This window comes from Trifolium pratense, linkage group LG4 (genome assembly GCF_020283565.1).
Source record: "Trifolium pratense cultivar HEN17-A07 linkage group LG4, ARS_RC_1.1, whole genome shotgun sequence".
Lineage (NCBI taxonomy): Eukaryota > Viridiplantae > Streptophyta > Magnoliopsida > Fabales > Fabaceae > Trifolium > Trifolium pratense.
In genome coordinates this window covers 31,096,946-31,115,764 of record NC_060062.1, presented here as the reverse complement: position 1 = coordinate 31,115,764, position 18,819 = coordinate 31,096,946, and the positions used below count along the sequence as shown (strand labels likewise).

Here is an 18,819-nt window from a genome sequence, read left to right as displayed (position 1 = left end):
TCAAAATCTTTGGTCGAAATTGGTAGTTTTAGTCAAACTTCATGGCCCTTTTAATAAAACTAGGTTTCCGGTGAGACTGTTATTACAATCGGTCTATACATTCGGAGTCTGATCATCAAAATTCTTATTCACATTTGTTCATTAGTCTAATTAGGTGATATTGAACGGTCGTATTGATAAAATTCAAAATCTTTTGTCGAAATCGGTAGTTTTAGTCAAACAACATGTTTATTTCATTAAATCTAGGTTTTAGATGAGTCTGTTTTTACAATTAGTCTGTGCATTCGGAGTCCGATCATCAAAATTCTTATTCACATTTGTTCATTAGTCTAATTAGGTGATATTGAACGGTCGGATTGATAAAATTCAAAATCTTTTGTCGAAATTGGTAGTTTTAGTCAAACTTCATGGCCCTGTTAATAAAACTAGGTTTCCGGTGAGTCTGTTGTTACCATCGGTCTATACATTCGGAGTCCAATCATAAAAAAATTTATTCACATTTGTTCATTAGTCTAATTAGGTGATATTGAACGGTCGCATTGATAAAATTCAAAATCTTTTGTCGAAATCGGTAGTTTTAGTCAAACTTCATGGCCCTGTTAATAAAATTAGGTTTCTGGTGAGACTGTTATTACAATCAGTCTATACATTCGGATTCCAATCATCAAAATTCTTATTCACATTTGTTCATTAGTCTAATTAGGTGATATTGAACTGTCGGATTGATAAAATTCAAAATCTTTTGTCGAAATTTGTAGTTTTAGTCAAACTTCATGGCCCTTTTAATAAAACTAGGTTTCCGGTGAGACTGTTATTACAATCGGTCTATACATTCGAGTCTGATCATCAAAATTCTCATTCACATTTGTTCATTAGTCTAATTAGGTGATATTGAACGGTCGTATTGATAAAATTCAAAATCTTTTGTCGAAATCAGTAGTTTTAGTCAAACATCATGTTTATTTCATTAAATCTAGGTTTTAGATGAGTCTGTTTTTACAATTAGTCTGTGCATTCGGAGTCCGATCATCAAAATTCTTATTCCCATTTGTTCGTTAGTAGAATTAGGTCATATTGAACGGTCGGATTGATAAAATTCAAAATGTTTTGTTGAAATCGGTAGTTTTAGTCAAACTTCATGGCCCTTTTAATAAAACTAGGTTTCCGGTGAGACTGTTATTACCATCGGTCTATACATTCGGAGTCCGATCATCAAAAATTTTATTCTCATTTGTTTGTTAGTCTAAGTAGGTGATATTTAACGGTCGAATTGATAAAACTCAAAATCTCTTAAAAACCATAAATTAGGTCACCGTTTATATTCCATCGATAAAAAACTAATTAAGAAATCTTAAATTAGAACAATATGTATATTGAGTCGATGAAAACTAATTAAAAACCCTTATATGAGAACTACTTAAGAAACATTAAATTAGGTGAATACGTATATTCATTACGCACTCATGTTTGCTCATTTCCATTAAAAATATTTCATGGTTGCTCATTTAACAAACATATCTCTCACACCAGTTCACCACTCACACTCAAATACTATCACCAAAACTTAAAAACATGTCATCATCAAGTGCTACCAACTTTGGACGTGCAAGTCATTTACAATATCAAAAGAGGAAATGCAGATGTGATAAAGTTGCAGAGGTGAACATAGCAATTACGCCAAAGAATCCAAACAAACTTTACTATTGTTGCAAGCAACACGTTTGTGGATTCTTTGATTGGGCACACCCGACTAACGGCGATTATTTTCAATCACAGAATGTTACTGATTATAGAACTGAGATATGGTCTCAAGGCAATAGGCTACCATCCATGGAGGAAGAGCTTGATGTAATCAGGAAGGATGTTAAGGATATAAAAAGTCTTGGACTTGGACACTTTTTAAAGATCATGTTCATTGTGATTGCATTTATGATTTTTATGAATCTTTTTGTTGTTTTAGTTAAGTAAACTTTGTGTTAGCCAATTCAAAACCCTTTATATTATGTTATCTTTCTGCCTGCTCCTTTTCCATGTAGTCTACGTTGGTTGATTCACTTAACTTCCTAGTTTTATATTTTTAAATAGTACAATTGGAGTATAAATTTGCTTAAATGAAAGAAAAAATTTGTTACTTTACTAATTACATTGAGTTTCCATAAAAGTAAAGACTGATACTGTAACACCCTAACCCATACTACCCTTAAAAGACGTAATTTTAAAAACTTTTCAACAAGTGTAAAGGCAGAGTGCCACGCGGTAATTAAAACACAAGCATACACACAGAGCGTCATGAAATTTAACATGAAAAGCAACAGCGGATTCAAATCAAACCAAGCATGCATATATATACATATATATATACATAAGCCATATTCATCCCTAAGGATGTCACTTATACAAGAACTAGCATATCAAAAAGGTAACACCGATATACGATGAAATCCAAGCGTAACCCCCGACTCGATGTTACATTACCAGAGCATTTACTATTTACAAACTCTAGTCAAAAGCTAGTACTAAGAGGAGTAATCTATGCTAAGTCTCCTCACCAAAAGGTACTTCAATACCACGCTAGAACAGCAGTCTAAACGTCGGCACAATCCTCAGCCTGAATATCTGAACCCCCAAAGGTCCAGCAAATAACACAAAGCAGAGAGTTAGAAAACATAATCGCATATCATACGAGCATAAGAAAGGTCTTACACTTTCGAACTACATCATACATATTCTAACTCACGCCAAAACATCGCACTAAACGATTATCAATTAATAAGGTTCAACACATTTCAACCAACTAATGTCACATACCATTTACCAAATATATGCGCATTTACCCTAAGGTATCTAATGCCAATTAATTCACTGTCATGCCATCCCTAGACATAACTAAATGCATGTGGTACCAAGATGTCTCACCAACGGTGGACCAAGAACAGTTTTATATCATGCTGGATATGTCGGAACTTACCGAACCATCTTATCTCCCTTGGATAAGCCAACACAGTTTTATATCCTGTTGGATAGCAACTCCGGACTCATGGATTCATCTAATCCGATCCTCGGCTTCATTATGGACACATAATCCATTTTCGTTATTGGGACCCAAGTTTCCAATGTTCACATACAATCATGAATGCATGTATGTATACACATATCAACCATATGATATTCTCTAGCTCGAAGCTACTCTTTTATGAATGCGGGAACACAAATCCTAACACATTCACTTAACATTGCAAATTAATGCCAAAACATAACATTGCTCACTTTAAGCTACAACTTATTGCATACGCGTTTATCAATCATATAACGATTAACAATAAGCATTAACAGTATCAACATGTATCAACAATCATGTAAGGATACCCTTAAACCATGTTACAAGTGCCTAATCACACTTACAAACATTAACAAAAGTTGCAGGTTCAGTACTGTTCGCTAAGTGAATCCATAGCGAACAGGTAGCGAACTTATTCGCTAAGTGAAGCTCAGTTCGCTGTAGCGAACTACATCAGAGGATTACAGGTACATGGCGAACAGGTAGCGAGCTGGTGGCAAACAGGTTCGCTGCAGCGAACTCCTGTTCGCTCAGCGAACTACACCAGAAAGAAAATCTGTTCTTGAGCTTTCTAAGGCGGTTTAACATTAAATCAACTCAAAAATTCCTCCAAACATGTTATAAATTCTTATAAACAGCCATTCCAAACATATATGGTATCAAGGAACATTAATCATCCCTTCCAAACATCCAAATACCTCAAATAATCAAAATCATGCCAATTTCTTGGGTTTTAAGTAACTTTCATAAACTTTTCAAATATGATTCAAACACATACATATTTTTCATGAAATCAATCTAGTGATTAACACATACAAAGTGATGATGAAGAACATCACACTCACATACATAAGCTTAATCAAAAGTCTAAAAGAAATTGAGTGGGAGAGTTCGGGAATGGAGACATAGACAATCTCCCCTCTCCTTGCCACTCAAGAATCATGAATTCTAATCTCTTACCTTAAGTTTGGTGATGATTCAAGCCTTCTCTTGCTCAAGCTTTCTCTCTTGATCAAACCCTAGCCCTTGCTCTATGGTTTTGCTCTTGCTCTTACTCACTCAAACTCAAAGAAATGAATTGTGAAACTATTCATATGTTTGACTTGCTACTTATACTACTTCCCATTATCATGAACCAAGCCCAAATGGCTTAGGCCCATTGCCTCTCACGCCCATAAGCCCAAAACGAGTGTTCTCGCGTCTAATAACTTACGCTCGGCTGAATAATTATTCGTCGCTCACTAAAATAATAAAAGCCAATTAATAAATAAAATACATTTAATAAAATATACGAATACGAAAAATGGGTCGTTACAATCCTACCCCCCTTAAAAGAATTTCGCCCTCGAAATTACCTAGAAACAGATCGGGATAAGAATCTCTCATCTTGCTTTCCAACTCCCACGTTGCATTCTCACCAGCCGGTCCTCCCCACACGACTTTCACGGATGCAATCTCTTTGTTTCTCAACCTCTTCACTTCTCTCCCTTCGATTCTCAAAGGCACAGTCTCGATGGTCAAGTCATCCCTCACTTGAACATCGTCCGATTCAATCACGTGTGTCGGATCAGACACATACTTGCGCAACTGTGATACATGGAAAACATCGTGCAAATTCGCCAATGATGGCGGTAATGCAATCCTATACGCAACTTTCCCAACTCGCTTCAAAATCTCAAACGGTCCAATAAACCTCGATGTCAATTTCCTTGACTTCAACGCACGTCCTACTCCAGTAGTCGATGTAACTCGTAGGAATACATGATCCCCTTCTTGGAATTCAATGTCCTTCCTCCTCTTATCATGATAACTCTTCTGTCGACTCTGAGACGCTTTCATCTTCTCACGAATCATCCGAATCTTCTCTGTTGTCTCTTGTACAATCTCTGGTCCAAGAATTGCACCTTCTCCAGTTTCATACCAACACAGAGGTGTCCTACACCTTCTCCCATACAAAGCCTCAAACGGTGCCATTCCGATACTAGAATGGTAACTGTTGTTGTATGTAAACTCTACCAACGGCAAACAAGAATCCCAATTCACGTTTTGCTCCAAAACACAAGCCCTCAACAAATCTTCTAAGGATTGTATCGTCCTCTCCGACTGACCATCTGTCTGAGGATGATACGCTGAACTCAACCTCAACTTCGTTCCTAAAGCTTCTTGCAAGCTTTCCCAAAATCTAGAAGTAAATCTCGGATCTCTATCCGAAATAATACTTGTTGGAATACCATGTAGCTTCACAATCTGCTCCACATAAATCTCGGCCAACTTAGGCACCAAAGTACCTTTCCTGATAGCAATGAAGTGAGCACACTTCGTCAGACGATCTACTACTACCCAAATCACCTCGTTACCTTTCTTGGTCTTCGGTAAACCTCCCACAAAATCCATTGCAATGCTATCCCATTTCCATTCGGGTATAAACATTGGTTGTAACAAACCAAACGGCTTCTGATGTTCAATCTTCGATTTCTGACAAGTTAAGTATGAATAAACAAATTCAGAAATTTGCCTCTTCATTCCCGGCCACCAAAACAACTTCCTCAAATCCTGATACATCTTGGTTACTCCAGGATGAATACTCAAACCACTCCTGTGACCTTCTTCCATGATCATTCTCTTTAATTCGGGTACATCCGGTACACAAACTCTTCCGTGAAATCTCATGACTCCACTTTCGTCAATCTTGATATTGGTCTCCTTACCTTCATTGATGAGTACCATCTTCTCCATCAATTTCTCATCCGATTTCTGACGTTCTTTAATATCTTCAAGAAAAGGATTCGTCAATCTTAACATTCCAAGCTTCACACTTGAAGAAGTAACCTCACACACAAGACTCAAGTCTCGGAATTCTTCAATCAACTCTAACTCTTTCACCATCAATGATGACATATGCAAAGTTTTCCTACTTAATGCATCGGCCACTACATTGGCTTTTCCGGGGTGATAACTCAATTCAAAATCGTAGTCCTTTAAGAATTCGAGCCATCTTCGTTGCCTCATATTCAACTCCTTCTGGTCGAATAAGTATTTCAGACTCTTGTGATCACTAAACACTTCAAACCTCGATCCATACAAGTAGTGTCTCCACACTTTCAAAGCAAACACCACTGCGGCTAACTCCAAATCATGCGTTGGATAGTTCCTCTCGTGAACCTTCAGTTGCCTTGAAGCATAAGCTACCACATTACCCCCTTGCATAAGCACTCCGCCAAGTCCTAACTTCGAAGCATCGCAATACACGACGAACGACTCTTTGGCATCAGGTAAAATCAACACGGGTGCAGTAGTCAATCTTCTCTTGAGCTCTTGGAAACTCTTCTCACAAATACCATCCCAAACAAACGCTTGATCTTTCCTTGTCAACTTGGTTAACGGTAAAGCCAACTTCGAAAAACCTTCGATGAATCTTCTATAATAACCGGCTAAACCAAGGAAACTTCTAATCTCTGAAACAGATTCCGGCGTTCCCCACTGTGACACAGCGTCAACCTTCGCAGGATCTACCGCGATTCCTCCACTTGAAATTATATGCCCTAGGAAACTCACCTCTTTCATCCAAAATTCACACTTTGACAACTTGGCATACAACTTCTTCTCCTTCAAGACTTGCAAAACAATCCTCAAGTGCTCTTCGTGCTCTTCCTCAGATTTTGAGTAAATCAAAATGTCGTCGATGAACACCACCACGAATCTATCCAAAAATGAATGGAAAATCCGGTTCATATACTCCATGAAAACTCCAGGTGCATTGGTCACACCAAACGGCATAACTGAATACTCGTAGTGCCCATACCTCGTCCTAAATGCAGTCTTAGGTATGTCTTCCGTCTTCACTCTAATCTGATGATATCCAGATCTCAAATCGATCTTACTAAACACGCAAGCTCCAACTAGTTGATCCATCAAATCATCTATCCTCGGAAGTGGATATTTATTCTTGATCGTCACTTTGTTCAACTGACGATAGTCTATACATAATCTCATGCTTCCATCTTTCTTCTTTACAAGCAATACCGGCGCTCCCCATGGCGAAACACTCGGTCGAACAAACCTCTTCTCAAGCAGCTCTTCAAGTTGCTTCTTCAATTCATTCAACTCTGACGCTGACATTCGATACGGCGCCATCGATATCGGACTAGTTCCAGGTACTAGGTCGATAGAAAACTCTACCTCTCGCTTTGGAGGCACGTCAGATATATCATCCGGAAACACATCTGGGAATTCACAAACGATCGGTAACTCTTCTATCTTAACTCCTCCCTCGAGTTTCAATGATGCAAACATCATGAACATCTCGGCATGTTCTTTCAACGCTTCCGATACTTCCTTCCCGCTCATCAAATGCAAGTTCTCCCCCGGCTTCGGAAAAACAACGGCCTTCTCTCGACAGTTGATATGAATTCGGTTGAAGATTAACCAATTCATACCAAAAATTACATCCATACCACTAAGTGGAATACATACTAAATCCATACCAAAGTGCCTATCAAAAATGGTTACGGGGCAATTACGACATACTTGTCGGGTAATCACTGAACCATTAGCAGGAGTTTCTATTTCCATCCTACCCGTCATATCCGTTAAAGGAATACTAAGACGCTTCACACAATCCAAAGAAATAAAAGAATGCGTCGCTCCCGTATCTGTAATCGCAATTAAAGGAGTGTTATAGATGAAACACGTACCTCTAATGAGATTGTCCTCAAGGCTAGCATCCTTTCCACTCAAAGCAAACACCTTGCCCATCACCTTCTTGGGCTTCTTACAAGTCGGACTCTTGTGGCCTTCTTCACCACAGTTGAAACACACCACTTTTCCTCTACAAACCTCGGTCTTGTGGCCCAGCTTTCCACAATTCTTACACCTATCTCCTCTCTTCGGGCAATCATAAGACATATGACCCCGTTCTCCACAGTTGTAACAACTCCCATTCACCGGCTTCTTACCACCACTTGTATTCCCTTTACCGCGGTTGTCATAAGGTTTTCCGCGCTCTTGTCCTTTCCCTTTTCGGTCATTCACAGCTTTGTAGTAGTTCACCTTTGCCCTACCATCTTCATCACAGATCCTACTCTTGTTCACAAGGGTCGCAAAATCCCTTATCTGTGAAAATCCAATCATATGCTTAATGTCTGGACGTAGACCACTTTCAAACTTCACACACTTGTCGTCCTCCGCTTCCAAGGTGTTGTAATGCGGACTAAACGCACACAAAGTCTCAAACTTGACGGCATAGTCAGCTACCGTCATATTTCCCTGTTTCAACTCCATGAATTCCACCACCTTCTTATTCTTCACATCCACAGGAAAATACTTAACCAAAAATTCTCTTTTAAACATTGCCCATGGTATAGCCATACCACCGGGTCCTAGCCTCAACTTGGCGTTCTTCCACCACACGTTCGCTTCCTCACGCAACACATATGTCCCAAGGGTTGTCTTCCCTTCCTCGGAACAATCCATTGCTTCAAAAATTATTTCAAGTTCCTCCAGCCACTTGTGAGCTCCATCCGGGTTGTAACCTCCGGTAAATGTTGGCGGTTTCTGCTTCATGAACCTTTCCAACCTCATCTCTACCTCTCTTCCAGGTTGATGATCTCTAACCACTATGTTGGTGAGTGCGGCCAAAGCCTCCGCAATCTGAGCATTCGTTCTCGCAGCAGCCATGATTCCTGAACGAATCACAACTAGACGTTAGAAAGTACTAACAGTGTTCCCTACACATGCTCATACGGGGAAAAGAAAAGTCCTAATTGGTTCACATGAACCGACCTGCTCTGATACCACTATTGTAACACCCTAACCCATACTACCCTTAAAAGACGTAATTTTAAAAACTTTTCAACAAGTGTAAAGGCAGAGTGCCACGCGGTAATTAAAACACAAGCATACACACAGAGCGTCATGAAATTTAACATGAAAAGCAACAGCGGATTCAAATCAAACCAAGCATGCATATATATACATATATATATATATATACATAAGCCATATTCATCCCTAAGGATGTCACTTATACAAGAACTAGCATATCAAAAAGGTAACACCGATATACGATGAAATCCAAGCGTAACCCCCGACTCGATGTTACATTACCAGAGCATTTACTATTTACAAACTCTAGTCAAAAGCTAGTACTAAGAGGAGTAATCTATGCTAAGTCTCCTCACCAAAAGGTACTTCAACACCACGCTAGAACAGCAGTCTAAACGTCGGCACAATCCTCAGCCTGAATATCTGAACCCCCAAAGGTCCAGCAAATAACACAAAGCAGAGAGTTAGAAAACATAATCGCATATCATACGAGCATAAGAAAGGTCTTACACTTTCGAACTACATCATACATATTCTAACTCACGCCAAAACATCGCACTAAACGATTATCAATTAATAAGGTTCAACACATTTCAACCAACTAATGTCACATACCATTTACCAAATATATGCGCATTTACCCTAAGGTATCTAATGCCAATTAATTCACTGTCATGCCATCCCTAGACATAACTAAATGCATGTGGTACCAAGATGTCTCACCAACGGTGGACCAAGAACAGTTTTATATCATGCTGGATATGTCGGAACTTACCGAACCATCTTATCTCCCTTGGATAAGCCAACACAGTTTTATATCCTGTTGGATAGCAACTCCGGACTCATGGATTCATCTAATCCGATCCTCGGCTTCATTATGGACACATAATCCATTTTCGTTATTGGAACCCAAGTTTCCAATGTTCACATACAATCATGAATGCATGTATGTATACACATATCAACCATATGATATTCTCTAGCTCGAAGCTACTCTTTTATGAATGCGGGAACACAAATCCTAACACATTCACTTAACATTGCAAATTAATGCCAAAACATAACATTGCTCACTTTAAGCTACAACTTATTGCATACGCGTTTATCAATCATATAACGATTAACAATAAGCATTAACAGTATCAACATGTATCAACAATCATGTAAGGATACCCTTAAACCATGTTACAAGTGCCTAATCACACTTACAAACATTAACAAAAGTTGCAGGTTCAGTACTGTTCGCTAAGCGAATCCATAGCGAACAGGTAGCGAACTTATTCGCTAAGCGAAGCTCAGTTCGCTGTAGCGAACTACATCAGAGGATTACAGGTACATGGCGAACAGGTAGCGAGCTGGTGGCGAACAGGTTCGCTGCAGCGAACTCCTGTTCGCTCAGCAAACTACACCAGAAAGAAAATCTGTTCTTGAGCTTTCTAAGGCGGTTTAACATTAAATCAACTCAAAAATTCCTCCAAACATGTTATAAATTCTTATAAACAGCCATTCCAAACATATATGGTATCAAGGAACATTAATCATCCCTTCCAAACATCCAAATACCTCAAATAATCAAAATCATGCCAATTTCTTGGGTTTTAAGTAACTTTCATAAACTTTTCAAATATGATTCAAACACATACATATTTTTCATGAAATCAATCTAGTGATTAACACATACAAAGTGATGATGAAGAACATCACACTCACATACATAAGCTTAATCAAAAGTCTAAAAGAAATTGAGTGGGAGAGTTCGAGAATGGAGACATAGACAATCTCCCCTCTCCTTGCCACTCAAGAATCATGAATTCTAATCTCTTACCTTAAGTTTGGTGATGATTCAAGCCTTCTCTTGCTCAAGCTTTCTCTCTTGATCAAACCCTAGCCCTTGCTCTATGGTTTTGCTCTTGCTCTTACTCACTCAAACTCAAAGAAATGAATTGTGAAACTATTCATATGTTTGACTTGCTACTTATACTACTTCCCATTATCATGAACCAAGCCCAAATGGCTTAGGCCCATTGCCTCTCACGCCCATAAGCCCAAAACGAGTGTTCTCGCGTCTAATAACTTACGCTCGGCTGAATAATTATTCGTCGCTCACTAAAATAATAAAAGCCAATTAATAAATAAAATACATTTAATAAAATATACGAATACGAAAAATGGGTCGTTACAGATACTATATATATAACAACTATATAGAATCAATTACACTTAACTCTCTTAACAACAAATACTTATTCTCTCAACAACAAAATCTATTATTCAAGTGAGTCTTTAACATGGGAGGTGATGGAGACCATTCAAATGTCATGACTGCAAGTGACATTCATTTAAGTTGGTGAGTAGTAAATATAGTCATAAATATGAATTTATAACAATTTTTTTCTATTCTACAAGGAATGAAGAGTTAATGTTGGGAAGTAACACAGATATGCCTCATGGGGCAACATTCTAAAACTATAAACATGCTTAAATGCTAAATATTTATAACTTATGCTATTTTTACACTGTGTAGAAGCATCATGAACTGCTCAATGAAGTGATGTCAAATATGAAAAACATGACATCAATTGTGCAACATGCCTTGGAACTCATTAGGGTATTGAAATCTTAAAATTCATTTTTTCCGCCTTAAAAGATAAACATATATATATATATATATATATATATATATATAATAAAAGAAATTTATGGCTTAACTATGTTTACTTATCTAATCACATTTCCAGGCTAATCAGTCTCAGACGGATTATCGTATTGATGGTTTACACACCATACACAATTTAATGTTGGTAAAACTAGATAACTTAGAAAACTTGATGCATAAGGCTACACCACCTACTTCAGCAAGAGCTTTGTTGCCAATGAGTACAACATATCCACTGGAAGATGACATATCAAACATTGTTCTTTACATTTCATCTGATGATGATAACAACATATTACCTAAAGGAACTTCTGTTCATAAAGGGTCATCAAGCAAAAAAAAAAAACAACTTCCACTTATAAGAAGCTCAATGTGAAATCTGTCACTTCAGACTCAACCTACACAGAGTCATCAATCCGTTTTGGATCTTCATCAAAGGTATATAATAATGTAAAAAACTATCAAGATTTACGTGTAAGCTTAAAGAAATGATACTGATTAACCATTTATTTTCTTAAATGGTAGATGACACATTTGTTTCCAACTGCTACTGACAATGAATGCATGGTGGGGAGGAGGAGGCTATCTTTTGTGCCCTCACCAAGTTCTAGGGCAATGCAAATTCCTAAGAAAGAACCCTTGGATGCTAAGACTGAAGTGAAGAATGTTCCAATGCATACTATTAAACACACCTTGTCTAAGGTGAATGAATACAACTATTAAGTCTTTTTTTATATTTTTAATACCAATGCCTAATACTAGACATATATTTATAGTTTATCAAGACCAACTTTACTATCACACCAGCCATGAGTCTAACAGAAGAGGAAGCTCAACTTTCTGCATATGTTTTTCACCCTTTTAATGACCTGGGGTAATTGTTACACATCATAAAACTTTATATCATTTAGTTCTGTATGATAAACAAATTGTGATATTTTACCTCATTCATGTAGTGAGATACTATTCAAGCTTGATGGCTTTGAAGGAATTCGTAAAGATTTCATGACCTTGTGTCCTGCAAAAATAGTTGAAACAGAGGTAATATATTACACTTTGCTTTCCAATTGATATAACTAACTAGTCTTTGTGTATATTGAAAGAGAAATTTATATCTTGTTGGCAGATTGCACACATGATGGCATTAAAGGTTAATTGGACTCAAAAGCAAATGTTAACCCCTACAAAGTGGACACTGCCCCCTGCATTTGTGGTACAATTTTTTTTAGTCATAAACATCTATTTTTAATATTTTCATGTTTATAGCATTCTATAAACAAAGGAGACACAATAGAGAAAATCATTGAAGAGTATGCTAAGTATTGGATGCCGGATTTTGAAAACCTCAGCCATGTATGAACATTTAGATCTATGTGCCAATTGAAGATAATATTTAACATAATTTTGTATTCCAATATCCCTTTAATTAATCAACTAATGAGTTATTCCATCATTATACAATTTTAGATCTATGTGCCAATTGAAGATATTTGTGGCTTGTGGTACCTTATGGTTGCTTCCATTGATGAGAAAATGTTGTACCACATTGATCCATTCTTCGAAGAACAAAATGTCAACCCTACAAACAGTCATTCAAGATGTGGTAATGATAATTTTGTCAACTTACTTTATTATGTCCTTTTACTTTGTCAACGTACTTTGACAACTCATTGTAATTTAAATGTAAATATGCAGTGGGAAGTGATCACTCAAATGTTACGAAGCCCACTCATCCCGACTCCCTTTAGAGCTGAAACCCTCAATGGACAAAACTGGACTGTATCTGACCCAATGGGCATTGGAAAAAAAAAGGATTTTGGTATGGAGAATACAACATATTATATATATATATATATATATATATATATATATATATATATATATATATATATTATATTTATTGATTTTTAGATCATGAGTCCTAATATGATAGATAATGTGTATTTAACATTTTATGTTATCTCTTTCTATGTTATGCATAACAGCCAATATACATCATTGTATGTTGTTGATTGGTTGCAAAAAGAATTCCCAATTCAAACCAGGAACCTTCATGAGGTCTGAACACTTTTATTAACTATTTTAGTCATTAAACCTGAAATTCTGGTATCACTAGAATGATGTTGCCTAAGATGTCCCAACAACTACTTTGTGTATAATGTTGTTTTCTATTGTTGGCACATCTTATATAACATATAAAAAGCTGACAGAAAATAAATAAATGACACAAGTAATTGTTAACCCAGTTCAGCCAACTGCCTACTCTGGGGGATACCAATCCAGGAAGGAAATCCACTAATAGCTCTAGTTACTAAGACCTCCAGCAAACCCTAGGATTTACGCCTTACACTAAGACCTCCAGCAAACCCTGGTTTACGCCTTATAACCTCGACACTACTTATGCAACTTCTGCCTAGGAACTCCTAGACATGAGATCCCATCTCACTTCCACTCACACAACACAACCTGTGTTGATTATACGATGTTTGGAAAGATGTGGTGACAACTTGTCAAGACAACACTTCACTTTTGCTTAAAAGCTTCAAGTGAATCACACATGGTAAACTCCGTACTTCAAAGCTTAGGAGTAACCTTAAAATAACAAACTTACTTCTTAACTCGTGTTATAGAATCCACAAGCAAGAATTACAATCAAACAATAAAACACTCAACAAAGACTCAACAAAGACTCAATATGTGTAACTAATATTTTCAATGAGATATATATTCTTGAGCTTGGTCTTCGTATATATAATGATTAGGCACGCTCCTCTTTCTTCACAAATGCTCAGACGCTCCTTGAGAATCATAAAGGATGATTTGATACTTTACCAATCTTCATTAAGGATATATCAAGACTTTCCAAAAATGTTTAAAGGACTTTTTATGACAGGATAAGTCATCCAGCTATTTCATTAACTTTGTCTTATCCTCAAAACTCCTGATCAGATCAAATCTCCATTGAGCGTGCTCTTTAAGTGGATTTCCATATATAGTAGATGCTCTCATAAATGCGCGAGATTTCCTTGAATAAATATGATGTTGTAACATGTTTTCCAACATCTTGTTAGCATATTTGTTTTAGCAAAATTAAGCCAATTCAAATATCCAACAATCTCCCCCTTTGGCAATTTTTGGCTAAAACAATTTCAGGCCATTACCCTTGAGAGATTAAAAAGCGCAATCCTTCAAATCACCATGGTCACACAAAAGAAGGAATATTAGAGCATCATTTAAACAAAATTTCACATAGGTGAAAAATATATGCATCAGAGGCAGCAGCAGCGGAGATATCATCAAATAGCCTCGAGCAAAAATAAAAACGTGGTATCAGAGCAAAACATATATCATATGTCATATGTCATCAAAGTTGTTGTGACATATGGGAGCACATCTTCTAGCACATGTTCGTCCAATCAGGGCAGCATCCATTCAGCAGCAAACTCCCCCTGACTTTATCAGCTTGTGCATCATCTCAGGGTAAACAAAATTTTACTCCCCCTGAATACTTGCTTACTGCTACTTAAAACATGTCATAACAAAAGACACAACAACATGTAGCAGAAACAAACAAACCAAACCAAAATGCTACTCCCCCTTTTTAGCCACAAAATGTGCCAAAACAGGAAAGTAAAGTATCCAAAGTGCAGAATTAAAAGTACAGACCATGCACTCAGAAGGTGCTAAATCCAGGGCACAAACACCCACAAACAAATAACAAAGTGCAGTAAAACATTAAAAAGATTACAAAATCATGCATCATCACTACTGTCAGAGGCTTCATCCTCATCTGTAGCAGTAGCATAACCTTCATCCTCATCTGCATTGTCTTGATCACCTGTAGCAGCCACATTTTTACTAGCTTTCACAGGTACCTCATCAGCTTCCAATCCTTCAATCATCTTTAAGAACACATTCTTCCTTTCTTCAAGCTCAGCCTGCTGTTTATCAATGTCCTGACATTGAACTTTCAAACCAGCAATAATCTCTCTTTTGGTCATAACACCAGCTCCAGCAGCAGATGTCCCAACATGATCAGTAACATTGTGATTACCAAAGAGCTTATGATGAAAAGTAAAACCAGATTCCCTTTTCTTGGGAGTGTCAGTCACAGCCTTAATGTCTGGATATTGGGCCAAGATAATTCCACATAGCAAAGATGGAAATGCTATTGGCATTTTCACAGCTGTTGATCTAATATGCTTAATGGTTTGATCAAAGATAAAGGTTCCATAGTCATAGTCAAACTTGGTTCCTACAGCATATATAAATCTACCCAGATTGGTAGCAACATTGGTTGCATGCTTGGTTGGCACCCAATTTGTTGACCCTATCCTATTGAGGATGGCATATTTGACATTCAATTTACTCGTGGGTATCAGCTTCTTTGTAGGCCAGACTTTAACCTTACCACCAGTTATCTCAGCACTCACAACATCATTAGCAACCTCTAATTCAGCCTTAGGTTCTACTGACCTACCTAAGTAGTTATTTATGACAACAGGAGAAAAATTGATACATTTACCTCTGACAAAAACTTTATGGTAGTCCTTGCTCAGTGGGTTATCACATTCTTCAGGGATGTTCACCAGAAATTCTTTCACAAGCAGCTCATAACATGGACTGAAATCACAGACTGTCTTCATCAGGCCAGCTTCCTTGATGTATTCAAAGATGTCTTGACATTTGAGAGCATCTTTGGACAGTTCCCTTTCAACAGCCAATCTCCTTTGGTAAATGTAGTCCCATCTCAGTGCAAAGGCAGCACGATGGAAGGAGATGTTATCACATGGGGCTTCTTCAACACCTTGTGGAGCCTTCTTCACAGTAGTCTTCTTAGGATTGGCAGAGGAGATGTTAACAGCATCTTCAGCAACATCATAGTCTGAGTCACTAGATGACTCCTTCTTTCTCTTCAATGTTTCCTTCTTCTTGGCAGGAGGGGAGAGAACCTTGCTCCAACCTTTGACTGGTCCAACACCTTTTGTTTTCACTCTTGGTGCAGGAGTCTTGCTTGCAGTGGCCACAGCCTTCCCTGTACAGCTTCTCAATCTCTTTGTTATACCACCAGTTGGTTTTACAGCAGTCTTGGTGGTGACATAATCATCAACATCAACAACATCTTTCTCTTTTTCTTTCTCAGGTTCTGCAGGCTTGTCAGCTTCAACTTCTTGCTCATCTGTAGGAATGGACTGGTTACTCTCTTCAGATTGAGTGTCCCCTTCATTATCAGAAGTACCCTCATCAGCAGTCCCAGTTTCTTCATCTGTAGACTCAGATGTTGTGGCAGTTGTCTCAACATCCTTTTCAGCAACAGTTTCCTTCACAGGTTCTTCCTCAGCAGTTGTAGTTTCAACTTCTTCATTCTCATTCAAGGATGTGTCAACATCCTTCATAACAACTTCTTCAGTAACAGCAGGGGTTGATTTTTCAGCCACCATCTCAGCAATTGTTGGTGATTTCTCAGCAATATCAGGCTCAACCTCTGTAGGAGTGTCTTCCATCTCAGTATCAACAGGCATATTATTCAGATCTCTCTTCTCAGCATCAGACCCCAAATTATCTTGATTAGGGTTACCAGCAATTGAAATGAGTGTTTCAACAACTTCAGACACAGATTTAGGGTTCTGAGATTCTTCTTCAGTTGTTTGCTCGGATGTTTTAACATTAGATTCAAAAACCAGATCAGACATAGAAAGAGGAATTCTAGACTTATAATCCCTTTTCTTCTTCTTAGAACTTCCTTTACCAGATTTATCAATAGAAGGGGAAGTATTGTCACTTACTTTTGGAGCTTTCATCTTTTCAACTGATTTTCCCTTTACCTTCTTCTCAGCAACACTTGATTGAGTTTTGGATTTGGAAGCACGAACAATTGTAACAGGGACGGCGTCTTTGATGATCTTCGATGGTTCGATTTTTGCTTTTGATCGAGTAGAACGACCGGTAATTGTAGTTTGTGATGATTCAGACATGTTTGGATGAAGATTTTTGAGGTTTAGGAAGTTGAATGGATGAAGGTTGAGGTTGGAAGTGGAAGAATAGGGTTTACGATAGAAAATTAGGATTTGAATGGAAGTGCATTGATTGCGTGTACAGACATATTTAAGGGAAGTTTGTAATGATTTCCCTAAATTAGCGTGCATTGAATGATGGGAGAGAAAACGGTTTCCTTTTGCACGCCTCAACTGCTGTAACTGCTATGCTTCTTCATGCAGGCAAATTCCCAATTTGCCCCTTAAAAATTCAAACTGATTAGCATCAAGCGCCTTTGTAAAAATGTCAGCTAGCTGTTCACTTGTACCAATGTGCTTGAGTTCCACACAATTTTCTTCAACAAGGTCTCTGATAAAATGATGTCTGATGTCTATGTGTTTGGTTCTTGAGTGTTGAACTGGATTCTTGGATATATTGATCGCACTCAAGTTGTCACAATATAATGTCATGACATCTTGGTCGACATTATATTCTTTCAGCATCTGTTTCATCCACATCAGCTGGGAACAACTGCTTCCTGCAGCTATGTATTCAGCCTCTGCAGTTGACAGAGACACACAATTCTGCTTCTTGCTGAACCATGAGATCAAATTATCACCCAAAAAGAAGCATCCTCCTGAAGTGCTCTTTCTATCATCAGCACTTCCAGCCCAATCTGCATCACAATACCCTATCAAAGTTGAGTTCTTGGTCTGGGAATACAGAATCCCATAATCACTGGTGCCCTTTATATATTTCAGAATCCTTTTGACTTGTACAAGATGGCTCATCTTTGGCTTTGCTTGATATCTTGCACAAACACCCACAGCAAAGGTGATGTCTGGTCTACTAGCTGTAAGATACAATAGACTGCCAATCATGCTCCTGTATAGGCTTTGATCAACATCAATGCCATTTTCATCTTTGGTTAGCTTTAGATGAGTAGCAGCTGGTGTTCTCTTGTGTGCTGCAGTGTCCATTCCAAACTTTTTGATCATGTTCTTTGCATACTTGCTTTGAGAGACAAATATGGTGTCTTCCATTTGTTTTACTTGGAGACCAAGGAAGTATGTTAGCTCACCTACCAAACTCATTTCAAACTCAGATTGCATCTGTTGTACAAAATGTTCCACCATCTTTTCAGACATTCCACCAAATACTATATCATCAACATAAATCTGGGCAATCATCAGCTTCTCTTCTTGTTCTTTAACAAACAAGGTTTTGTCATGGCCTCCTTTTCTGTATCCTTGACTAACAAGGAAATTTGTCAGCCTCTCATACCAGGCCCTTGGAGCTTGTTTTA

General features: G+C 37.8%; 1 protein-coding gene across 1 annotated transcript; it reads left to right on the top strand.

Annotated features, from left to right (window-relative positions):
* Nucleotides 1–11,639: 11,639 nt before the first annotated feature.
* Nucleotides 11,640–13,365, top strand: LOC123924395. Its single transcript, XM_045977271.1, has 8 exons — nucleotides 11,640–11,975; nucleotides 12,063–12,239; nucleotides 12,314–12,411; nucleotides 12,494–12,578; nucleotides 12,664–12,750; nucleotides 12,804–12,890; nucleotides 13,005–13,140; nucleotides 13,233–13,365. Exons 2-8 carry the CDS (start codon nucleotides 12,063–12,065, stop codon nucleotides 13,283–13,285), a joined length of 723 nt encoding a protein of 240 aa, XP_045833227.1. The 5' UTR covers nucleotides 11,640–11,975; the 3' UTR covers nucleotides 13,286–13,365.
* The last annotated feature ends 5,454 nt before the right edge of the window (nucleotides 13,366–18,819 follow it).